This window comes from Salmo trutta, chromosome 1 (assembly GCF_901001165.1).
Source record: "Salmo trutta chromosome 1, fSalTru1.1, whole genome shotgun sequence".
Taxonomy (NCBI): Eukaryota; Metazoa; Chordata; class Actinopteri; order Salmoniformes; family Salmonidae; genus Salmo; species Salmo trutta.
The window spans coordinates 45,103,081-45,129,130 of record NC_042957.1 but is presented as its reverse complement, the minus strand read 5'-3'; the positions used below and the strand labels follow the sequence as shown (position 1 = coordinate 45,129,130).

The window sequence follows — 26,050 nt, the reverse complement described above, 5'->3', positions numbered from 1 at the left end:
ATTTTATTCACAGTAGCAAATATAACATTTACAAGGAAATATAGGCCTATTACTACTTGGCTTTGTTTTCACACACATACTCATATACATACATGTATTCATATATTATCAAAGTAACAAATATACAGAACAATGCAGGATCATGAAAAGAGCACATACTTACATACGCATATGTCATGCGGAACTCGGGGGTCTATGATGTAGTTCCGTGACACATGACAAAAAAGTGACAGGCGCGTGTTTCCTCCCTGGTCTGTATAAACAAATCACCACTTTTTCTCCATACAGTCAGACTCATCTTCACTGGGATTTCCGGTCATAGTCCATAGATATTGTGTAATATTAACTGAATTGGTATCCAGTGTGTTGCTTCCCATGCAATTTGTGGACAACCTTTTAGCAGGACAGTTTTGTCCACAAAAGTTACCAAGTCAGAGAACTTCAGCCGGCTTTACCTTGCTGTTCGTAAAGTTGTCAGGAGACCTGCAACGAGACAAAAAGCTAAATGAGAATTGGTTCAGAGGAACAGACATTAAAGTTTGTTTTTACACAACAATAGCCCCATATCATTAGATTATTATGTTACATTTGCTTAGTAAAGACTGAATAAAATTGACTTATGGTAGTTATTATTCATGAATTATTAACCGAAACTCAGACTGGCCAATTTCTCTGTGTACTTTAAGAAATGGTCACACAATGGACGTTTTCCGTTCACGCAAAACTAAGCCAAACCAAAGGAAGCTCTGTGTCCTGGTTTGAAAGGGAACCAAACTGAAAGTAAAAATACACAGACTGCCGGCGCTACTGGACAGACACCACTTGTGTGAGGACCGGACTTATTTATGGGACTGGCTAATTTATGATTTTGTAAATGCCATTTGTAAATGAAAAACAGATCCAGACCTGACTTGACTCGTGGTAGAAAAGTCAGCGAAACATTTAAAGCCTTACAACGCGTAATGACCTTCCCAGTCAATAATTTTGAAATAAAAACTGGTGCATGAAATGTGGTCAGGGCAGCATGCATGTAAATACACACTCAGACTAGACAAATGCGGTAATAAGGAACTTGTATGATACCGCAACATAGGCCAGAGCCGTTCAACAAACAACCAATGGTAACATATCGACTAATGTCTGGCAGCTAATTTGCTCTAAACATTGATGAAAGCCAGAGCTCTCAAAATATTGTATCATATTCAACTAATATAGGAATATTGTTCAGTGAAGGCAACTGTTGTAAAACCCAAAGCAATTGTAATGCTGAATATTCCAATATATTCCAATAAATAAAATAAGCACGTGCATGTTGAAGTAAACATTAGGTTGTATTGTCAAATACCCGGATGGAAATCTCTATGGAAATAACGGTGATGATAATGTGCTGTAAGAGAGGAGAAGACATATCTCATCACATATCTACTGTACTGAGCGAATAAATCAGACCTCTAAAAATATAAACACAAAATATTTCAAATGCAGAAGATAACTCAAACCCCCATTGGCGCGTCTCTATTTGATTTACGTCTTCAAGTCCTTTTTAATGTGGTGATTACTTGAAGGGTCATATTTGTTGTCTTGAGTGAATAGGGCCTTTACTGTTTATGGGCTCGCCAAATACCAAATAGAGGGGGAGAAGTGTCCATGTATTCAATTTACCACTTTAAAATTCCAGTGTGATTCGTATTGTGCAATCTCATTGGAAGGAGAGAAAGGCGAAAGAGAAGCGAGAGAAAAAACGCCTGCTCTCGAGTTTGCGCTGGGGTCTCCCGACGCATGCAATCACAGCCCCCCCTCCAGGGTGCTATTTTGCAGGCACTGACGCACGCGATTGGTCAGCGCCTGGTCAGATGGTACGGTTTCCCTCTGTCCCGCACTGGCACATCGCCACCCAGCGCCCCCCCTCAACTAAAACCCAATCTCCGATAAACTACTAATAGCTAAACCACTTGGACTATAAAACACAACAAATCATAAACCAAGGAAAAGAACCTGTACCCTCCCAATGAGTTCCTATTTTGTAAACTCAACTTTTCCAGTGACTCTGCCTGGAGGACAAGAGTCTTTCTTGGGACAGATACCGTTATACTCCTCCGGATACACTGATTCTTTAAGACACTATCCCGGTGCTGCCTATGGCGCTACCAGCGTTCAAGACAAGGCGTACCCATCCTCATATTACCAGCAGGCGAACGGTGCCTATGGCCGGGCCAGCGCCGCCGGTGCATGCGACTACGCAGCAGCCAGCTTTTACAGGGAAAAGGACCCCGCCTGCACCCTCGCCAGTATAGAGGAACATTCGCTCGTCTTGAGCCAAGACCATCGCAAGACGGACTGCTCGGGGCAAAATAAAAGCATATTCGGGGACAGCGAGGACCAGAAGCCCTCGACGCCAGTTTATCCGTGGATGCAGAGGATGAACTCGTGTAACGGTGAGTCCACATTGTCATGTCATTTGTTTTTTTCTTACGGTTTGTTTTGGTTTTTGCCTGTCTAGGCTGATACATAGAGCTCGCCTATTACATGTGACCTGCAGCTGCACTGTACAGCGCCGGAAGAGCATACCGTGGGGAATATCGTCGCTCTGGTCGTGTCTTAACACAGGCTGAAAGTAGAGGAAGCAAAGCATGCTATAAAAAAATAAAATTGACACTTTTGCGTCCTCCATAAGTAAAAATAAATAAAATCTCCTTATAAACTGGTATTCTTATGGTTCCTATCGCCTCATTATTCACGTTCTAGATTAAAATCTCACGGCACACGAACACATCCTTGGCAACAATTGGAGCAGCAGTTCCAACAAAGATGGGTTCTTATCACAAAATGGCTCGTATTGTTGTTCTGACAGGGTTCCAGCTATTCGTGCTTGGTTATTCACCACAAAAAGACTCTCACTATCACAAAAGTTCAAAATGTATCACAAGGAAAATACATGTCTGTGCTATGGGTTACAGTTAGAAATGAGGTCCGAGATATGAAATATGATAATGATAAGGAAGCACACTACACAACAATAGAGGAATAAATTAGCACCATAAATTCCCTTCGAGGAATTCCGTTTCGACACAAAAAATGAGCTAAAATAAATCTTAATAGACAGTGAGAGAGAGCTACACTTCCTTGACTGTTAGATATCCTAATATTTGAATTATGATCACTTTAAGATACACCCTCCATAATCCAAACGTTGATCTTCTTCTATAAAGGCTTTTTATTGTTTTGTGTCTCAAAGCAAAAGCTGTGTGTGACTTGCTAGAAGCAGTGTGGGTAAATTAGTGAATGCTTAGAATTATGATGATCAATAAAGAGCTTTCTTGTTCTTTAATGTTATGGTGCGCCATGGTTTGCCCCTACTGCAGGCTAGCATGTGTTCTTGAAGATAAAATACGTTGTTATTAAACTTGCCAAAACTAACATCCCTAGCTTATCTTTTTGTATGTGTGGGGAAAAAAACAACAGGAAATAGACATGATGTTTCAGTTCTCAGTTCTCAGTTCTTGCGCTCATTGTTTGGCGCAAAAAAACACACATGCATGATTCAAATATCGTGCATATTAAAAAAGTCTTACATAACCCTATGCCGTATGATGTAAACAGCACTTTTACGAACTAATTTAAGGGCAGCTTCCAGGACTATATAAAGGATATCATTTTTTTTGCTACTCTACACAACATGCCTACCAGTAATGCCTAAATCCTTCAGCAAAAGCTCACGAGTTCCAGTCATGCTATTCGCCCTCAGCTCTTTCTCCTCGGACATAGCCTATCTATATCAGTCCTATAAACACAAAATGTTTGACTCTCTCTTCCCTTTCTTTTGACAGGGACCTTCGGTAACCCTGGTCGAAGGGGTCGTCAGACTTACACCCGCTACCAGACGCTCGAGCTGGAGAAAGAGTTTCATTTTAACAGGTACCTTACCCGTAGGCGCCGTATCGAGATCGCGCACGCACTGTGCCTAACAGAACGCCAGATCAAAATTTGGTTCCAGAACCGAAGGATGAAGTGGAAAAAAGAGAATAAACTGATCAACTCTTCTCAGACCAGCGCAGAGGAGGAGGAAGAGAAGAGGTCAGAGTAAAGAAAAGAAGAAGATAAAAAAAACGCATAAAATGGCTTATGGCATCACCTTCGGATATCCTACAAATATGAAGATACTACTTTCATATGCCCAAAGTTCCCACCGGTGAAGTTGTGTTTGGTAAATTTGTTGTAGCATTCCAGAAGTTCACTTAACTGTCTATTTTTTTTATTGTCATTTTATGTTGTTTTAAAAAAAAAATCATAATTCGGGTACCCGACTGGCAGTGTTTTTGTGCACTTGCCTCTTGATTTAGGATGTGCCCCCCCCCCCGAAAAAATTGCCATGTATAACGAAACTATTTGAAATATATGTCATATTCGTGTTCATATTTAAACTGTATAGAAATAAAATGAAATTCTCCTTCTTTGGTGAATGAATGTATTTCTTTTGTAAGTTAAATACCCAGGCAGATCGAGTTGTTTTGTTGACTTGTTGTATAGTTTCATGGGGAGAACAAACTGATCCACTGATAATTCAACACTACCAAAAGACTGGGTCAAAAGTTTATATTTTATGGATTTTATACGTGGTTTATGTTTGTGGTTTTGTCACAAATAGGTATCTACTTACGAAATCCTTCAATAAAATGTAATAATTACTCAACCTGTCGTGCACGGTCTGAGCGAGCATACTTTATAGGTCTTCGTGATTTTGTCACCGGCTTAGAACGCCATTTACAGTAAGTAGGCTAGAACACATTTGGCTCAGGAAGTGAAATAGGCCTAGGCCTATATAATTCACAATTATGGCCAGAACAAAACTTGTGGATAAGTATTTGAAACAGAAAATCATAGGAAAGCTACATTTCTCTCTGGAAAACGTATTTTAATGAACTGTCTACCATTTGGCCCTGCATTAAAAAAAAGCGAGCACCGTCCATCTGCTGCAGTTATAAAGGTATGAGCAAACAGTGACTTGGTCATAAACCAAGCGTCGCTCTTTCACAGGTGTATGAAACACACGAATTGAAGTTTATCCAAGGCTAGTGAATACTTAGGCCCAAACAGTGAAAGCAAACTTTGCGAGGCTGATTGAATTAATGGGTGGGAGGGAAAGTTGACCTGTCCACCCAGAGACTCACCCAAACACTCAAGTGTCCAAACCACGACCCCCATGTCTCTCAATGCTCACGTTCCCTTTCCAGGTACCATCAGTGTGACATTTCATATGCAATAGAACCCTCGGGCCTGGTATTCCCTAGTCGATAATTACACACAAATTATCTGGAAATTGTCAACCGACAACCTCCCCAGTGTACATGACACATAAAGTAGCCAAGACATCACAGTGTTGTCGTTTGGAGTAAAACCTCACAAATACATATGGGCATACTTGTTTTATTTAATGTAATATTTAATCAACTAGGCAAGTCAGTTTAGAACAAATTCTTATTTACAATGATGGCCTACACCGGCCAAACCCGGACGACGCTGGGCCAATTGTGCGCCGCCCTATGGGACTCCCAATCACGGCTGGATGTGATACAGCCTGGAATCGAACTAGGGAGTCTGTAGTGACGCCTCTACCACTAAGATGCCTTAGACCGCTGCGCCACTCGGGAGCCCCATACATACAGCAACAATGTATAGAAGTGTTTATTGCTTGGACCAGACTGATATTCTCCAGGCTTCATGTTACAGAAGTATCACACATACTTAGAATAGCCTCATGTGTGATATGTGGATACGTAGAATGCATACGTATCAATCTGTGTCTCCCCTTGGAGATAGTTGAAATAGTCCAGACTATCATTTTCCGGTCTATATGTAAGCACATATGTATGTTCTGTATAGGGGGTTTACATATCATGGTACACATAGCCTACATGAAATAACTTGCGCCTTTCAATCAACAAACCACAAATCAATAATTTCCGTAGATCATGACTTTGCATTTCTCTTGTGAACAGCAACACGTTTCCAGTCAATAACTTTGCATGAATGGTGCCTCAGAAAAGAGCATAAAACACAAAGACAAACGATGTGGCGTCGAAACAACGCCTTTATTTCCTTTCACGGCTAGGCCTACTCACCGACGATATTTTACTTACATGTAAGACACATTAGCAGGTTACCTGAGACTGAGGGTTTACTATTCGCCTTAGAGTCTAGACCTATTGTGTGCTATGTTCTAAATACAGACCTTTCAGACTTCCTAAAAATAGTCTCGTAACCTCAAATTAATAATGCAAAAAATGAATTATATATTAATATGACTAATATCATAGTGTTCAATATCTACCAGGTATTATTATTATTATTATTATTATTATTGGGATATATGACGGGGAGCCAGTGTGACTAAAATCTTACGAGAAACTTCCCCAGGGCATGGTAGAATGAACAGGACTCGGCATCATAGCTATTAACGTTATTAGCTGTAGTGTGTGTTTGTCTACTGTATTAATATTCAGTTATTAATGGTGCATTTATTGGCATGAGCCCACTTTCTCTCCCACAGAAAAGGTTAGTAAAGACGCACAATTATACTGCACTCCCAACAACCGACAAAGAAAGTTATGGGGGAACAAATCATTTTTATTCTTTCCGAAAAGAGACCTAAATCCTAACTAAAACTCATTCTCCTAAGTCCTTCTTTACTGCATTAAATTAAATTCCCGGTAGGTGACGCTCTCAGCCAACACCGAGCACAACCCTGCAATGGGGAGGCACACGTTGACTTGAGTCTAACGACTCCAATCTCGTCATCATTTGTAACCATAGAGCATGAATTACCTCTTGAAGTCATCAGTGAGAATTTACGACTGGTCAACAAAAGCACGTGATTCTCAAACGCACCCCCACCCCCATATTTGGCCGCATACATAGCAAAAACGAAGTACAGTGCATTGCTATAATTCATTAATACATCATAAATCGTGAAGCACAGCGTTATAACGACCGAGATCTACAAATCAAGCCCTCTAAAACAACCTAAATGAGCTCTTACTTTGTAAACTCGTTCTCAGGGCGCTACCCAAATGGCCCCGACTATCAGTTACTAAATTATGGAACTAGCAGCAGCGCTATGAACGCCTCGTACAGGGACTCCAGCACCATGCATTCGGGCTCTTACGGCTACAACTACAATGGGATGGACCTGACCGTCAATCGTTCATCCAATACTGGCCACTTTGGGGCTGTTGGGGATAACTCCCGGGGTTTCCAGTCTCCCGCCCCGGAGACGCGGTTCAGGCAGCCGTCAAGCTGCTCGCTGGCGTCCCCGGAGCCGCTGCCGTGCTCCAACAGCGAGAGCCTGGGACCCAAATGCTCTTCGCCCCTTTCCGACCAGAGCGCCTGCACGACGGGCAGTAACCTCACCAACACCACACATTTCACTGAAATAGACGAGGCGAGCGCTTCCTCCGAGACCGAGGAGGGCACCCATAGAGCCAGCGGCAACCCCGCCGCCCGGACGCAGCAGAAGCAAGAGTCCACAGCAACCTCCACCACCACGGCATCGAGCGATGGCCAAGCACCACAGATATTCCCTTGGATGCGGAAACTGCACATTAGCCATGGTATATAGCCTACGTCATGTCTATCTTTGCTTATTTTGATATCAGAAAGGTTGTGTTTTGTGTGTTCGCTTTATTCGTTAGCGTTTCCTCTTGTTGCTCCTGATGGTGCCTTTACTTTAGCAAATTCCACAAAAGCGCCATAAATCTGTCAAGAGGGTAAGCCTCGCAAACTGAGGGCTAGAGAATGGAACGGGGTGGGAGAGTGAGGGCAAAACGGCAGGAAGACTTAGAAGTTGTTGTTCCTTTGAAAAGTTAAGCTTTATTACGTGTGGGAACTTTATTACTGCAGGGGGGAGAAGAACGGCAATAAAATGTGGAGAATGGAGAAAGCCAGTAGAGAAAAGAAGAGTGCAAGAAGTTGAGGGATGTGTTGAGGACAGTGGCCATTCAGGAAAAGAAAATACTAATGTTGTAACCAAGCATGTTCTTTGTAATGGGGAATAAATGCCCAGTGAATGGAATGCATCGATAGCCAAAATAAATACACAAAAATACCCCAATACAGCCGGATGAGGCGTATAACACCATTTGGCGTAGTTTTATGTGCAGTGATAGCCGTAGCCTATATCGTTGGACTTGGTCGTGTGTTGTGTTTACAAACGTGTGCTGGCCAAAGTTATTGAGTATTTGCTTGTGTAATGCTTTCGGTGGTCCTTTCTCGCTAATGTTTATCCCCTTGCGTGTTTGTCCATGCTATTCAGATATGACTGGACCAGACGGCAAAAGGGCCCGAACAGCGTACACCCGCTATCAGACGCTAGAGCTGGAAAAGGAGTTCCATTTCAATAGGTACCTTACCCGGAGGAGGAGAATAGAGATAGCCCACGCGCTGTGCCTCTCAGAACGGCAAATTAAGATCTGGTTCCAAAACCGAAGAATGAAATGGAAAAAGGACAATAAACTGAAGAGCATGAGTCTGGCTACTGCAGGTAACGCTTTCCAGCCATAGACGTCACGCAAGTAAATAATACACTACGTGGGGTGTAAAGAATACACACATTCAAAATAGTTTTTAAAAACACTATAACTGAGTACTGTACAACGCGGCATCTTTTGGCATGTTGTTGATGTTTTAGGGCAACTTAACTTCTGCTGTTGTACTGCTTCTATAAAAACAGTTCGTGTTCATATGCTGTTGTCTTTTTAATACAACAGGGATTATTGTTTGGAGGGGAAAAAAAGAAAAATAGCTATCAATGCCGTCCGTTGTTATTGTTATAAATATCGTTTACGTGTCAAGTGCTATGTTACTGCTTTCTTGAAAGTTGGCATGTGAGCTCTTAAATGTTATAACTTATTAACAAACTATAACGAATATACTTTGGAGTTTACAGCTTTAGAGACTCCTCTGCCCAAACATGAAGTTAAGCTATATTAAACAGGCCCCTGTGTTGCTTTAGCAGGAGTCTCGGTGTGTTATACATGGTGACCTTCATGTTTTCATACCATTGTTTGAATCATATCTTTGGATTTTGTCATGTGTTTAAATTACTCATTTATTTTTTGAAAAAAGGGAAACTTGTATAAAAAAAAAAATCTTGACTAGAATTCCTGTATCCGTTCATACGTTTGTATAGTTATATTCAAAATGTAATTGTATATTATTGGATCATGCTCATGTTCCAGAAAGGATGTATATATTAGACATTTTTAATGTGACCAATTGGCTATTTGTATTGGGCAGAGTGAATGACAAGTGTGTGGGGGAAAATGACAATTGTCATGTCGGACTGCCTGTAAGCATTTTGCCAATAAGCTTTTTTGTATTTGTTTGTAGCTTACCTTGGAGTACAAAATAAAGTTCCTCATACTCAGACCAAACCCCTCGAGCACACTGCTTGTAATTCTGTACCCCCTGCCCCTACCTCACAAACGACCCACCTGGGGTCAAACACGCATCAAAATCCCAGAACCTCGTGTACCCACTCTCCAAACCTGGTAGACGTATATCCTTCTTTGTACGACATCAGCTGTCAATTCGTCTCAAAACCTTATCAAAATACTTGGGGAATATGTCTAAGTCTTCCACAAATGCAGTTGGACAAATGATAGGCCCGAGTTAAATCTTAAATGGAACAATCGCAGTCACGCATTACGCACAAGCACATAGCCACTACTGCAGTCCTATCCATTTTTTTTTTATGCAACCAAAGGGACATGTGACAATCACAGCGGCAAAACTACTGAAACTCAACTAAAATACACACCGAGCACACACTCTTGGCCCATCTCTTGTTGACAAACTTTGACATCCAAAACATTAAGGAATTGGGCACTTTTCTGTAATGATTTCCTCGCTGTTAAACGGTGCCCCTCCTGTACAAATTAGTTTACGTCTCACTTTCAGTAAACAAGCACTGAACTTTCAAACTTACCGGTGGGTCCTCAACCGTTCTTTCTGGTCCTACGCTACTTTTTAGAGCCGAGTAAAGGTCCTGCCAAAAATCCCCATCTGCCCGGCGCTGCCTGGCCAATTGCGTTTTGAAAATTTGCTTTCCCCTTTGGCCAAACTATACAAAAAGAAGCTATGACATTTACATGTCAAACGGATGAGGGTTTTATCTTGAAGTTAGACCGTAAAAATCGCCCAGGCCACCGACAGATACCCCTTACTGGCTCTCAAAAGTCACGTGGGGTCCATAAAGTTAGTTTTATGGTTTTGGGGAGTTGACAATATATATTTCACATTCTAGAAAGCAAGTGGCGGTTTAACTGCTTCGGAAGGATTCTAAAGGGTCAGTAGTTAGACAAGAGCTATGTAGTAGGCCACTGCCATGCCCTTGTCTGGTACACACAATGTCAGCGCTCCGGTTCGAACCATTTCAAGGCAGAAATGTAACCCGTGGACTGTATGACTGCACCAACTGCACAGTAAGTCCAGTTTAAAGGCTTATATGGCTGGTGGCTAGGCCTAGGGGCAAGGGAGGAAGGAGAGGGGAGGCATCGTTTGTACTTACTGTGTCATTTATTTTACTCTCAACAGTGTTATTAATATGGTACTAAGTCTCTGGACCGTCATATATTTCAGGTATTTTAGTTAGGCCTATCTACTATGTGTGGGGACATGTGATATGGGCGTCGTAGATACATGTGTTTATGTGTGCTTGTTTATATGCTTAAATTGTGTATTTGTGGATGTAACTATACAAACCGTGACCTCCCGCCTCCGAGGGAATTCATGTAGACTCAACTGTTGAGGGAACTTACTTAGACATGTAGCCTGTCGTTTTCTATTGTCATTTTGCATCTATGAAATAAAGTTTTGTTGTGGTATACACTATGACATCTTGATTCGGAAGGATTGTAATTAGATATTCAAAATGATTGAACATTTCTTGTCAATAATCTCATAAAGTATTACTAAAAAAAATGCTTAAGGCGTTAAGGTGCTTGGTAACCTGGAGTGGAGTTGCTTCCGCCACAAACAGATTGCAGCATAGGCTACTCGACGGTCATGGCGATAGGTCCTTAGACAGTATAGAGCTGTGATCAGAAAATAAACAAGTTCAAAGTGATTATGAATATGAATTTGAGCGTAATATGCTTGATTGTGGTTGTACATTGTTTCTACCTGTCTGATTTGAGGATCAGATATGCTATTGTGATTATCCAGTGGGCAATAGATTACTTATACCCACAGTTTTACGCAGACTGGTTTAGTGTATGGAATGGATATCAACACCAACAATCAGAAAATGTCACCAAAGTACGCTATGCCAAATGCTAGATTCCATGATTTTCATAGAAAGACCACACACACACGAACCCACACACACACACTATAATGATATGCGTCCTAGAGGTACAAGCAAATCTTTGTTTGAACCCTGCCCAAGTATTTTCAAGCAGGGAGGGTGTGAATAACAAAACTGGATACGAACATTCACATTCGACCCCTGTATCAAAATCTCCATGTAGGCAGGACTATTTCGAGGAACAAAGCCTTGAATTAAAATCCTTGAGATATATTCAATACCATGGAAATGGCACCTCTGTACGACGTATGATTAAATCCCTCACGTAAATTGTTTAATAGTTGTGTCAAAGCGACACTTACATTTGAGACCAACTGTAGTTGAACTCAGTTGTAAACTTTAAACTGTAAATCATTACATGTCCTTGTGTAAAGATCTTTATCGTGGAATATCTGGCAGTTACTGTCGATGAAAAAAACAGAGGATACAGACGTCATTATTTTAACAATTAATAGCTATGTAGTCTACCCAAAGCAGGGGGCAACCGCAACAGAGATAGGCTAGCGAATAAACGGCTGCTAATAGGGAGGGATTTTATTTCGGAAGTTCCTCAGAACTCGTCTACAGATCTCCAACTGTCATTAATTATTTTCTCTCAGATCTATCCCAATGATTTTTCAATATGGCGACGACTGGCCCTCTTTCTCTTCTAGTACTTTCAACCGTTTGAACAGTTCGTGTTTGTAAGGAGAGTTGTGCGTATCATAATGCAACATATTTAAGATAAAAACGACTTTACACGCTGGAATATTTACCATAAAAGTTATTCAGAATCAACAGGTTTGTTTAGAATTATTTCTATTCATGACAGGCTAAAATGAATTCACAAGGATATGAGGTTTTATATTTCTAATGGCAACTTCGGAAAATGGAAAATCCACTACGGATTTATGAGGCCTATTTAAACTTATATTCATATGACGAACGTGAGCAAGACAGATGTTTAGTTTTACAATAATAACTATATCACAATAACAATTGCCACTGGGACTACATTTAATTGCACTTTCTTTTTTCCCAAATATTATCAAATCGACAACAAAATAGAATGATTCAATCATATGTTCCGCTGATGGGAAGCGTCCCATACGGTAGACAATTTGAGAATCCAATATTGTCCAGTGGGATCTAAGGCCTAGTTCATGTGTTTTTTTTTTTACATTGAATCCTTCAGCGTCCTTTTTATTTTTAAAAATGAATATTGAGCTTCCGGTGTGATTTACTCTTGGCTTGTTGTGTGTGTGTGTGTGTGTGTGTGTGTGTGTGTGTGTGTGTGTGTGTGTGTGTGTGTGTGTGTGTGTGTGTGTGTGTGTGTGCGCGCGTAACATAGTGAGGAAGTTCCAGCCAGTAAACAGGAAGGCGAAACTCTGGTTGGGAGGCGAGGTTAGAGCTTCCATTTCATTTTTCATCGGCTGCCTTTTTATAATGATAGCCTACATTCGGAAGGGCTCTGGCCAGAGGCCTCAGCCCGTCACAGAAGTAGTGTGCGACATGAATTTTTGCTTCTTCAAAGTTGTCCAAGGGGTTCACCGATCTAGACCCCCACGAAGTCGACCACTTTGTTTTTTTCATCATCTGTTTCCCGTTTATGTAGGCTACATGTACTTTTTGACAGTCAGAGGCTTAGCACGAGCATACAAGTTTGTAGATGTGTGGGTGAGTAACTAGGCGACAGCTTTTTCATTGTAAAGTGTGTGTGCTTTTACGTGCGGGTGTGGGGTGTGTTTTGGTGATGTGTTGGCACAACATGAGAGAGCAGAAAGAAGCGTATCCGTAAATGGGTATGAGAAACTGTATTGTGGTTTTAACAGAAATGATAAGACGTGTGTCACAAGTCTTGGTCTTATACAGTGCTTTTCACATTTGAGACGTGTATATAGCCAATTTAATTTGAGTTTGAAGATAACACGACTGACCTAAATAATCATGAATTATGACAAACTTGTTAATGCAATTTGGAGTGTTGCTGTTGCTTGTGTACAATATGAACACGACTTTCCCTTTTGTCTGGGTCTCTACGGTTATTTGGTATCACAAAAACCTCAAAATCTTTCCGGTCTTTTCGATGGAGGACCTGGAACATTCGAACGCCACAATTTCGAACGTTTAAATTGCCATTTCAACAGCGTAATGTGTTTTGCATATTGATAGGGGTAATCTGGGCGCATATCTCATCCATAATGCATAGGGTGTCACCGCGAGGTCAGCAGACGAGCGATGCAAAGCGAGCTCTATCTGAGTGCGCAGGCGCAACCACAATACAGAAAGCCCATCAAGCGCAGCCAACGTGCCATGTTTACCCACCGACAGGGGGAAAATGAATTTACTAAGTTGTTTTTATTTACCTATTGTTTACACGCTTCTGCATCCGATTCTCGAGGTGAAATGGGGGGAGGGGAGGGGGCGAGGTAAAGGCAACGAAAATATCCTAAATGTGTCCTGCACGTGGCACATGTAGTGGCCACTTTTGAAAGAGGATTTCAACGGAAATTTTTTCCAAAAAAAATCAGATATTCCTTGCGTTGAGATAAGAACTTGATAACGCCAATTCCTGATAAGGGGATTACCCTCCTGCAAATATTTGAAGTTTGTATATCACCCATATTAGATGTGTATTCCATGCATGTTTAAGTTTAGTGATAACTGGAGGAAATGGAATCTGTACATCATTTCATTACTTCAACATATTCCCTTCGAAGGGCTATTCATTCATTCCAGAAACAGCCATTTATATTTGTGCAACTTTTCAAATGATTATGTAGGCCTATGTATGTGATTGTTTTTCTTCATATTACAGGTTCTTAACATCTCCTCCACTTCTAAACTATTTGTTAATGGTTTGCGTCTTTCAATTCTATCTACACAACAATAATAATTATAATAATGATAGTTTAACAATGAAACTGGGCCATTGCTGATCAAAATGTCATGTGTGAAAGAAACTGACTGTTTCATGTGAATACATATCGAATCTCACACTTACCAATTGATGTCAGCATTACAAAGCATTTGTATTTTCCCCAAAAAAGTTTAGTTAACTTTGGTGATCTTATTCATCCTCAAAAACCACCCCTTACCATAATCCAACCACACACCACAAAGTAGGCCTACCTATTTTCACAAATATGTATACAACGTAATATGTTTTATGTCCTATTTCTCTCTCAATTTGACTCATGGTGCATACCTTTATCAGGCTAAATATTTTCTGGAGTAGGCCTTAAACCTAAAAGTATTTCTCCACAAACACAACAAGCTGGATGTCTTCCCATGTAGTAATGTTTACACAAGTAGATCTGCGCCAAGAAATATTCACTTGAAATGCAACTCTCTCCCGTCGCCAGCAGAGCCCGCTTTAGACCAAGTTCATAGCCACGAGAGAGAGTCATAAGCCCGCTTATCTTCCACCCACCCTGCGCTTCGACCATTTGAAACATAACAGTCCATAACCTAAACACTGTTCTTTACTAAAATAGCCCTCTCAACTACGTCAAATGTTACTTTGATTCTACAAAGTGGAGACCACGAGTCGAAACAGCCTTACTAAAATACAGCCAGGCACACATGACAAACAATTCTACGTCAGACTGTCTATCTCCCTGTTTTTCGTCGCTTTGTTAACTACACGAAAGGCAACCAGAAAAAAAAACCCAGCAGCGTCTGCTAAAAGCAGTTCTGAGATAAGAGAGTTAGCATCGTACACTCCCGGTCTTTCTCTTCTCCCCTGAAGCTAATAAAGGAAGGTGGATCCAGTATTGGTCGATTGGTTGTATAGCTGCATGGGGTCAAACAGTTGAGGGGTCAAAAGTTTACGTCGTGCGTGACTCTGCCGTCGGCTGTCGACTCTGTATTCTAGACCAATTGCTGGGTGTCAATGGCAAAGTGGGAGAGGAGAGGGAGGGAAAAGAGAGAAGGGGCCGCGAGGGACGGGGCTACAGAGATGAGAGAAATTATCGGGAGAGGAGAGGGAGAGGTGAAGGGCTGACCTTCGTGGTAACAAAGCAACCCCCAGCGCGCGATGGAGAGAAAAATGGACGCTTACATTGAGGGAAGAAACGGAAAGATTTGGTGACATTGGGGGTCTCTCACGCACATTACAGGTGTTTGCTCTCCCCAAATGTCCTGTCACAGGGACAGTGGGAAATATCTGATGGCTCGTGCAATAAAATTGTATTTATTTTGAACAGAGGCATTACGAAGAGAACGAGAGTAAACTGCCCATACATGAAATGCACGATGAGGAATTCTGATAATTTACTCTAAAATAGCTCACGTCTCTTCATCATATTGCAATTAAATGATACGCTACATGTGTGGTTCAATCTGGTGGTGTGGTGTGGTGTGTGTGTGTGTGTGTGTGTGTGTGTGTGTGTGTGTGTGTTTAAAAACCTCAACCTATAGGCCTAGAATTATATAGTTTTCCCTTTTCCAGCAATGGATAATCAAAATAATGATAGGCCTATCAATGAAGCACTCTTCGTTGACACTAGCCTATATATTTCCGTTTTTGTCGCGTTATTTTATTGTCAGACATTTAGCTAATTGGCCTGTATGAGGACACTTCTCGTCTGTTTAAATAACATGGGAGAGGACAAACTAAAGTGAATGATTTGCTTTATTGTTATTAATTCTACTCTTCTACAACTACAACTATTATTGTTGTATTATTATAATTATTATTAGTAGCTGGCAGTAGTGATGTGCAGTAAAGAATGATGGTGCTAGTGTTACTGACATGGCGGAGGTCCAATTATAAAGGTAATAGGCTATAGTATAGGCCTAATAATACAACTTGTGTTAAACTTGAATGTATTGAAATTGATCTGAAATCCCGGTATGCTACCTGCGGTTGTGAACCCCAGAGCCCTCCCTTCCTCTCTCTGTGTTTATCAGCATAACGCCGTCAAAAAAAAATAACATCTTTATCTTGCTTACCATCTTCAAAATCACTCACCTTATCTGATTTTCCGCCTAAAAATCACGTGCACGGAGACAGAACCAACATCTTGAAAAAATGAGTCTTTAGGCAATCCTAAATAAGGTTAAGCGGATACACTCAAGCTATGGACTACACTTATACTGGTATGTAAACAAACACAAAAAACAGTTGAAAAAAAATGCTATCCTTTGCCAATGGTCTCCAGACTAACTCCAAGCATATTCAAATGATGTTAATAAGGCTGGAATCACTACGGAGCAGCTTCATTCTATTTCTAGACGCTACAATTGCATATGATGGTTTTCCCCTCACAAATGTGTTGGATTGTCTATTTTATGAGAATGTATTTTGCAACCCCTGTAAACAATTGAAACAAAACACAACAAAGTCTGTAGGCTACTAAAGGCGTATTGCAATGCACATTATTTCAATACTCAAAAGAAGGAAATCACCCTCTGTTGAAAATGTCAATTTGCCACTTCCACAAAGCACTGCAGTAAACAGTGAAAATACAAGGAAAACATCCCGTGCCCCCACCCCGAGGAGAACAACAGTTTTCATTTCACTGTGAAAGGATGGGTAAAGGATAGTGGTTGGCAGAAAAGGGATGTTTAGACAACGTTTTGTCCACATGGTGACAACTTTCCCAAGTAAGAATATCAAAGTTGCATACATGGAATAAGGTTATATCATGCAATCTGGTTGCCGTTCGGAACCCTAAAACACCATCCTTCAGCAAATTCATCAACAAATAGGCCTCCATTTCTCTTTACCTAAACCTCTCTATCAACGTCGAGAATTTGAATTGGTGACTTTGGACATACATTATTGAGGGATGCTTAATGTTCGGTGGAGAAAAGAGAGGGGAGAGACGAGAAAATGGATAATTCAGTAAATAAATAATTTCGTTATTGACATAAACATTTGGCCTAATGGTAGAGTTTAGGATGATATAATTCTGGTTGGTCGGTATTTTGCCAAACAAATAAGTGCATAAGTGGTGAATAATTGTATTAGAGAACATATCCCTATTAGAGTTCATCTGGAGTTCACTGAATTAATTTCAATTCCATTGTAGCTTGTGCGGTTGCCTGGCAGGGTATTGCCGTGAATTTTAATATCTGCAGTTTGCACACGGCTAGAGAAAGACAAGAACGAATCTATCTATCGTAGCTTTACACTTTTCAGTACGTCAAAGGAATTAGCATCGAATGATAGCAAAGAATATTTCATTTATTTTGAGCCCACACACGATGCGTGCATCCCTAAAATGTTCAACGTATGCCTATTATACATTTAGATGAAAATAAGACAAAAAGTGAGCACATATGTTAGATCCACAATACACAATAAATCTACTGTAAGGAAAGGGTATCGAATATCCTCAACTGCATTTACTTTATACTTTTAAATCGACAAGTAGCCTAGTGCATTTGTGGTGATATATAGGCTATCAACTAACAATCAATTGAACAATTTATAAAATGTTAAACAAAACATATATATATATTTTAAACAAGATAGATTTCTAAATGTTATTCTACATCAACAATATTGTATATCACGGTTTGTTAACTTTGGTTCCCCCCGTTGTGCACAGGACATTTTATACATGCAACAAAGAAAATGAAAATCACTATGCTTGAGTTGTTTTTCGGGCTTGGAAAGCCTTTTTGAATGAGCCCCCTTCCTAGTCCATTTTTCTTCAAAGTAATGACCTGGGCACAATTCAATATGACCGAGCAAGCTATGCATACATTACTATAGAAGTTGCGAGTGGGAGAGACCCAAAGAAGGGGTGAAACGCAGGTCAGCACGTCTAACAAATATTAAAATGTCCTCGGACTCTTGACACGCCTTGCTGTTTAACAAAGACTGCCAAACTGCGAGATTAATACGAAAACTTGAGTCCACAACAAAAATGCATTAAAGCACCCGGTGGTTTGTCGCGTTCACAACAGTAGAGGGGTAATGTGCATTTTATTTTTTAGATGTATTAGGTGGCATACGGTGGTGTTGAGCGGGGGATAGACTAGCCCTCTCTTGTTGCTCACCGCAAGGTTAAAGCGAATATGTCGCATTTGTTCGACTGATGAAGAAGGTCTCCTGCTGTTTTATCGTATTATTTTCTTCCTCTTATCGTGTGTGTAGTATACGCGTCGGAGATTGGCTTTCGCCCTTTGGATAGTTTAATGTCCGCCTGCCCATTGTTGCCCTACGCTACCGGAGTGAAGTTTAGGGGAACATCGCGGAAATGAGAGGGAGTTTCACGCAGAAAGGTATCACGGAGAGGTCACGGGCTAAACCTGTGGCGTTAGAGAAAGGTAAAGGTTGGCTTCAGGGCTCACCGCACGGCGAAAGAGAAAGAAAGGTTTGGAGAATCGACAATAACCGGAGCACGACCGCGTCCTGTGTGCAGCAGGAGAGATGGGGAAAGGGGGGAATCGAAGACGAGATGAAATGTGCCAAGGAGCGAAGTAAGTAAGAAATTGGCGCTTAATTTACATATTGCGGTGTTCTCTATTGAGCAGGTGCTTGCCTGGGCGGACCACGTGCCTTGCACTGCGGTGAGTGGCACTGTTCCCCCTCCTTTCATATTGGGAGTAGTTATGACTTTAATTTAGCTCATTGAGGCGCAGTACCCTGAGCACCGTGTGGGGTTTTGGGGTGAATATTTACCTTGGCTATAGTTTGTGGGTGCTCTCCTTGAATGCCTGTCGGTGTACACATTAACCCCGAAGGGGCAGATGGCTCAGGGGTCCCTATGCCGTTCAGAGGGGATAGTTAAGGGGGTGAAGGCGAGGTCGTGGACTCCAGGGGGTGAAAGGGCTAGTGGACACTAGGGCTGGACTTTCTCCCTTATGCTATGAAAACACATTGGTCCTATTTTTGTGCGTTAGAATTTAGTCCCTGACATATGTTTATTATACAGGTATGATTAGGACTAGCTGGATTAATTTGTTCATATTGTCCACATTGTACATTGATTAATTCAGCCGTGATATAAAGAATGCCAGTTGTTTTGAGGAGTAAGATAGAAGAATAGACTGAGACAATGCAAGAAAAGGACGATTTCAGTGTTCAGGACATTGTTAAAGGCCTATTTGTGAATTAACGAATATGTAAACGCTAGGGGTGCTAAAGATTTCGTAATATAGATTTGGTTTGTTGTTTTCCTCATTACAAAGTATGAAACGAACAAAGAGAATTCTGGTATAGAGGTTAACTTCGATGCCATCTCCATTTTTTGTTTTTCTAAAATGACTTGGCTTTTGCTCAGTAATAGTTTATTTAATTGAATTTGGTCCCAAATTCCATAAAAAAAGAACCGTTGCGATTTCTAAACAAAGACCCATCCAAAGAATAACCTATAATCATTGATATAGGAACACTTTGAGATAAATATATTTAGACTAAAATGGACACATGGGATTAATAAATATCAATAGGCCTACTTTTTGCTTGTTCTACTACTCTAATTTATTGGTAGCCTATTAAATAATGGCACAATATAAGATATTTCTAAATATTGTAATTCTCCATCATAGGAGTAGCCTATCAGAGGTTTCATGTTAGATTATTAAATAATATTTCTTCATTAAATAAATAGCCTATTTGAATATGAAAAAATATATTTTCCTAGTCAATATTTCAATTTATTTAAAACAAAAAAAAAATGTGTATAATAATCTAATTTCACATGTCTCTTATAAAGGATGGTTTGAGATTAGAGGTGAAGGTCTTTGTTGAATGTATATGTGAATGATTTTATTTTTGGAAAGTAAAAAGCTGTACTCAGAGACTATTTGACACGTAGCCTGGGCCAATCATTCTCAGAGGTAGCCTATATACACATTTTATTCTAAATATTTCGACGTAGGTTGATATGCATTTTAATATAACTCTGTAAAGTCTTTTACAGATATAAAATGCCAACGCAACCTATTCATATTAGGTATTGTTCACAACACATTTAACATTTAGCTCTCACAATGAAGTCGATATTAAATGGTCTACTCTGTAGAAGATTATTGTGGTTCTAAATGCTGTCGTACACATGTCTTACCTCGATAGTATGGATGATATTTTAGCCTTTTGTATATGGTCAATATGCTTGCTTCTTCGTAAGGTTGGAGTCTTTGAGTAGCCAGAATGAGTATATGTGTTTTTTTCCAGGACGTTTCAAATCGAAATGAGAGACTCTGTGCTTGTTGTGAGGGGGAAACTTGTTACAAAGGTCGTAAATTCTGCTGTGCTGCTTTAAGGATGTGAGAGGAGTTGGTCACTTCTTCCTTCGTGCATATTTTATTGTTTTTATATACCCTACCTCCGGATATCGCCGTTTGAGTGGTGTTTTGTCGGCGACTTGTAAACAAAAATGACCTGCCATAAAAAACACATGTTTTATTACAGCCTGGGCTCGAGCTTCGGTTGACCTTTCTGCAGTTTGACTCACTTGATCTTTCTTACTATGTGTATCGTTGCTTGTCAATATTGTGTACAGTAGTCGATAAGGAGCTGGCTCTCTTATCATCCCGTACACCCTCAAGTTTAATTCACTTGGCGTTTGTTCGCTCTGCATTGTCAGATAGATTGCTGGCTTTGGTTATAAACGAGCTACCTCCTCTCTTTTAATTGTAGTGTGAGCTAAGCTTCAGTCTCCCCTGAAAAGTAATATTTTTTAAACCCAATTATTTACACTGATTTGCTCTTACTGTTCTTTTGTGGTTACCAAAAATCACTGTGCCATTCACCAATTGCGCAATATATTTTGGTGAGTCACGCTGTCTTTTTCAAAGCATAAATGCATGGCAGAAACAAATGCGAATTTGTAAAGTTGGTCCCTACACATCACGAGCTATGTTTGCGAGCAAAGCACCTTTCATTAAGTAGTGCTGTAGCACATTGCTGACACACTTGAAGGAAGCTTGCTTTGGGCGTAGCACCTTGATACCTCACATGACGCAGTCAAGGTGAGCAGCCCCTTTCAATACCTGTCCGGAGAATGCCTGTCATCTATATATACCCTGTAGATCCGGATTTGTGTGAACAGACTCACGGTCACAAATTCGTGTCTAAGGGAGTATGTAGTTGATGTATACACTACAAGCCATCGATGGATACAGACGACTGCCAGATGATGTTAATTTGAATTGTGTTGTACCATTAGGCTATATTATCCCAATGTAGGTTAATGGGGTGAGATATTTTGATATTGTTTTTCATTGTTGATCATTCCAGGAGAAAAAAGTAACCGAAAGTTATAATGGGTTTTATTTGCCATGATAATCTGTCAAGTGCTGTGATTTGCTTGTCTTCCACTGAAAAGGGTATTCACGGTGTCACCATTTCGATTGAGAAACAGTCAATCTGGACAACAAAGGAGTTTTATCGCATGATCACTCTCCATGCATGGAGCCTTATGCCAACGATAACATTGCATGGGTTAGGATAATGCAATCCTGATAAGGACCAAAACTATTATTCGGTTAGCAATGCAAGGGCGCATGGTCTCAATTACTATGCAAGGTAGGTGTGTAAATTGGTGTGCAGGATAAACGTGGTCTTTAGGGGGGGACTGACGGTGACTCGCTTTAACGCAAAGGTCTAGCTGTGATTTAGGAGGCTTTGTAACCTGAATTAGTTGATGAATTTTCTATCGATCCTAAACAAGCCTAGATTCATCTCTGACAGGCTTCTGCTGCACGCAGCGTACGCCAGGGCATTCTCTCCGCATTATTAGCGAGGGCATTTAAAAGCCTGGCAAGAACGAGCACACGGCATCACTTTCCCAGCCCTTGTTTTCAAAAGCTCCAGCATAAAGAAGAAGAAAAAAATCATTCAAATGAATATAGCTTGACTATCAAGTTTGGGACGCAACACTTTTCTTGTTTATGTACTGTATAGCGAATTGGGGCAGGTGAGGGGGTTGGCTAGTTGTTCTGCTCTGTAGACCGTTTGAAAACTCCGGCGGTATGTATTTCTGGCGTGTCTGCTTCGGGTTGTTATTGTTTTGATTCGTGCTTATCGCGGAGCGTGCCAGTGTGTAAAAAAAGTATGCAACATTCGAATGCCACAAACTATGCCAGGATGATGTGCGGGTTCTGCTATGCCTAATCCTATTTCCTTATCCGGGAATCGCCAGGATCCACGCCATTGGCTCTCGCTGTCACATGGATTCTTAACTTTGTTCACTTGACAGAAAGTAGGAGGGTTCTACGAAACAGGAAAACGAGTAAAGCGATAGATATAAATTTTAGTATATTTTGTGTGCAATTCAAAGAAATTAATGGCCATGAGTTCCTATTTGATCAACTCCAACTATGTGGACCCCAAGTTTCCACCCTGCGAGGAATATTCACAGAATGACTACCTACCCAGTCACTCTCCGGACTACTACAGCGCCCAGAGGCGAGAGCCTGCGTTTCAAAATGAGTCGATCTACCACCAGCGGTCGGGCTGCGCCGACCCGCCTTACACGACGTGCCAGGGTCCGGGGCAGCCCGCGGTGGTGATGTCTCCACGGGGTCACGTCCTCCCCCCGGCCGGACTCTCAACCCCTCTCCCGGAGCCTAGCCACCATTGCGACTCCGTAACTCCAAGCCCTCCACCCGCGTGTGGCCAGAATCCCCTCAACCATAGCCCTTCCACGGCCAGCTCTCGCAAGGATCCCGTGGTTTACCCCTGGATGAAAAAAGTCCACGTAAACATCGGTAAGTGCTGCTAACTTCTCCCTACTCTGGGTATTTGTGAGCCTGTATCAGTTTACCTAAGGTGGGAAGCTTGGTGTTCGGTGCTAAATCTATCTCCCTCGTGAAGTAGCCCTTGGTCTAGATTTACGATCGGCTGTTTGCAGGGCAATATAATTACATCCTCCATAAATTTTTATTGCACTTGTTCGCCAAGTACCTTTGAAGTCTATGTAACCTAGCCCTTCTCATTTCTTCCTAAGATTGGTTTTTATGACGACTCGACTATCTCATAAGTTAAGTTTTATGCTTTGGTAATTTGATTTTAAGTGGTTGGATGTACAAACGTGTACTTTCCTCTGTCACCTCTCTATTGTTCATGGAAAAGTTTTATGGAAGCTAGAATGTTCATATTTATGGAGACTACAATAAAACACTAATGGTAAGGCGAAGAGTTGAACTCTGTTATAGACCCACACAACTATTCTGCAGTGATTAGAGTGTGTGCTTGGAGAACTAGAGCATGCATTCAGACAACGACAAATGCGACTATTGTAAAATAGTCGTCGTTTAAAGACATTGCTCTTTGCATAATGCCAGCGTCATTCGCCAGAAAATCAAAATGAAGGAGTTAGGGCCTTACTTTTAGATAGGTTATTAGGTTTGGATTTTATTAGGCTTTTTTGTGGATACTATCCAGTGTTTTGTCTAGTTTTGAATTAGTTGAATCATTATCCAGCACCTATTCAGGCTCCAATAACAACCTCATGCGCCCCTTATTCACAGTGAACGTATATATATATAATACTATGAGCATCCATGGACGTAGGCTTACTTGTAGAATTTTGCGTAACATAATCCAGCAAGGTTATGTCTATATAGGCCTACTTTGTGACACGTTCTGAGGCAGATTTAATATAATATTCAAATGTTTTGATCTGTGTATTAATAATGTATGTTAAGGCCTACAAATGCAATACATGTATGTTTTGGGGACGGCCTGTAATATATTGCTCTCTGTCCCACAGTGAATCCAAATTACACAGGGGTGGGTGAGCCCAAGCGCTCGCGGACAGCCTACACGCGACAGCAAGTCCTGGAGCTGGAGAAGGAGTTCCACTACAACCGTTATCTGACCCGGAGACGCAGAGTGGAGATCGCCCATACCCTGGTTCTGTCCGAGCGCCAGATCAAAATCTGGTTCCAGAACCGGCGGATGAAATGGAAGAAGGACCACAAGCTGCCCAACACCAAGATTCGCTCCAACAGTAACTCCAACAACACAAACTCGCAAAGCAGCGGGCTCGCGCTGGGGAGCTCTCAGAACCGAACCAGCGGGCCTCCACCGAGCCTATAGCCTCCCCCCTTTTTCCTACCCATCCACCACCCACCCACCATGCACTTTGAAACCTCCGTTTCTGGAGTGGGATACATGAATTCCACCATGTTTTTACCTCCCCTCTTCAATTCAATTACAGGGATATAACATGTGGGGGGGAAAGAGAAGGGGGAGTAAAAAACGAAGAGAAAATGTGTATCTTAAAAAATGTAAAAGGGGAGAAGATTCAAACACAAACACTTCCAATGATGTGTTCACAACCTGATCCAGTTCCCTTTTTTTTATCCCGTGCCCCTCTCCTTCTCTCTCTCCTTCTCTCTCGTCCCCCCTCTCCATTAGGACAGAAGGCGGCAGATACTTTTCAGATTTGGTGAAGATGGATCCGTGTTTCATCTTTAATCATGCCAAACTCGGCCCCATTCGTCATGTTTACTCTGCAGTACAAAGGGTGAACCGTGGGCCTGCCCATTACCTCGACGTCCAACGTTCTGTTTAATACATAGCCCCCTTGTTTCGTCAAGAGCCGTTTTCTTACTCCTTTTTTCTCTCCTCAATACTAAAAAAAATACACCGAATATGTTCTCCGAACATGAAGTTTTTTTTGTAAGAGAAAATATAGCTGGTTCTCAGTTGTATTCTATGTTTATCAAATGCAATTAAATTAAGACTGACAACGATTGTGAGGTCCGTTGCTAGTTCATTTTTACAGGGACTCCTTTTCCTTCTTTGTTTCTAGCAGAGACAGGGTGCATTTGAAAAAATGATGGTAAATCACGGTATTAACATAGGATAGTCGTCGCAGTGGAATGATAAAGCTGGACTTATAGAAACATATATGAACCAAAATCTGGTACAAACCTACCTAAGTTAAAATAAAAACGGCACTACAATGTACTACCTTGTTATTATAATTACCTCAGTTGTACTTTTATGTTCATTATCTTCTTGCCTTGTGTTATGAAGTGACAGGTTAAGCTCATTTGAATTTTGTGGCAAGTATCTGCAATACGAACGTACTCATTTCTTGTAAGTGAAATATAATTTAAGCAATTTTGTTGGCCAGGGTTGTAAAGAGAAAAAAGGTGCGTATATTGCATGACTGAATACACGTTAATTTTGTCTTTTATCTTTCTCTATCTGGTATCCTTTCTTGGCACATAAACATGCGCACACACTCTCTCCCTCCCTCTCTCTCTCTCTCTCTCTCTCTCTCTCTCTCACACATTCTTCTCACCATGTGCCATTTTTGGTATTTTATTTGTGTGTTCCCTTTATTTACATTCCAAAGATCAGTCCTGTCGCTGATAATGTCGAAATGTTTTTTTTCTTCTTCTTCCTCCATATTTGAATGTTGCTCTTTTTCTGCTTATTCTCCTCAGTGTCTACCTTTTATTTGTAAATAGCTATAGAAATGTAATAAATGCTTGAAAAAGCGTCCATCTATCCTCTTTGTGTCCTCCTTTCCCTCTGCCGCTGTTTCCCCAATACTATGGGTCCAAAATATACGGAGATATGTCGCTCTCTTCAGACCAGCTCCTTTAATAGCAAGGGATGTGTAAAAAAAACAAAAATGATTCAATTTAATTTCGCCCTCCCATGGTGGGTTTTCGTTTGCCTTTCTATGTAGCCTGTCTTAAAAAATCACTGAATATCTCCGTGGTGATTTATATCTTGTGGTCATGAGTGATCCTGGTACATTATGCCCTGGTAATCTCGTTTTA

At 41.0% G+C, this 26,050-nt stretch overlaps 3 protein-coding genes across 3 annotated transcripts; all 3 read left to right on the top strand.

Annotated features, from left to right (window-relative positions):
* The first annotated feature begins 1,786 nt into the window (after positions 1 to 1,786).
* On the top strand, positions 1,787 to 4,694 carry LOC115196988 (homeobox protein Hox-B6a-like). The gene is made up of 2 exons (XM_029758089.1): positions 1,787 to 2,435; positions 3,828 to 4,694. Exons 1-2 carry the CDS (start codon positions 2,009 to 2,011, stop codon positions 4,082 to 4,084), a joined length of 684 nt encoding a protein of 227 aa, XP_029613949.1. The 5' UTR covers positions 1,787 to 2,008; the 3' UTR covers positions 4,085 to 4,694.
* A 1,103-nt stretch (positions 4,695 to 5,797) lies between these two features.
* Positions 5,798 to 9,428, top strand: LOC115196976 (homeobox protein Hox-B5a). Its single transcript, XM_029758062.1, has 2 exons — positions 5,798 to 7,607; positions 8,309 to 9,428. Exons 1-2 carry the CDS (start codon positions 7,025 to 7,027, stop codon positions 8,554 to 8,556), a joined length of 831 nt encoding a protein of 276 aa, XP_029613922.1. The 5' UTR covers positions 5,798 to 7,024; the 3' UTR covers positions 8,557 to 9,428.
* An 11,743-nt stretch (positions 9,429 to 21,171) lies between these two features.
* Positions 21,172 to 25,772, top strand: LOC115196984 (homeobox protein Hox-B4a). Its single transcript, XM_029758075.1, has 2 exons — positions 21,172 to 23,014; positions 24,019 to 25,772. The coding sequence occupies exons 1-2, from the start codon at positions 22,591 to 22,593 to the stop codon at positions 24,345 to 24,347; spliced, it is 753 nt and encodes a 250-aa protein (XP_029613935.1). The 5' UTR covers positions 21,172 to 22,590; the 3' UTR covers positions 24,348 to 25,772.
* Positions 25,773 to 26,050: the final 278 nt, after the last annotated feature.

Excerpts from the sequence above, each read along its gene's own strand:
- LOC115196976 (XM_029758062.1), top strand. The coding sequence starts at position 7,025 with ATGAGCTCTTACTTTGTAAACTCGTTCTCAGGGCGCTACCCAAATGGC. Across the intron at positions 7,608-8,308 it reads GAAACTGCACATTAGCCATG|ATATGACTGGACCAGACGGC; the intron begins GTATATAGCCTA and ends CATGCTATTCAG.
- LOC115196988 (XM_029758089.1), top strand. The coding sequence starts at position 2,009 with ATGAGTTCCTATTTTGTAAACTCAACTTTTCCAGTGACTCTGCCTGGA. Across the intron at positions 2,436-3,827 it reads GAGGATGAACTCGTGTAACG|GGACCTTCGGTAACCCTGGT; the intron begins GTGAGTCCACAT and ends TTCTTTTGACAG.
- LOC115196984 (XM_029758075.1), top strand. The coding sequence starts at position 22,591 with ATGGCCATGAGTTCCTATTTGATCAACTCCAACTATGTGGACCCCAAG. Across the intron at positions 23,015-24,018 it reads AAAAGTCCACGTAAACATCG|TGAATCCAAATTACACAGGG; the intron begins GTAAGTGCTGCT and ends TCTGTCCCACAG.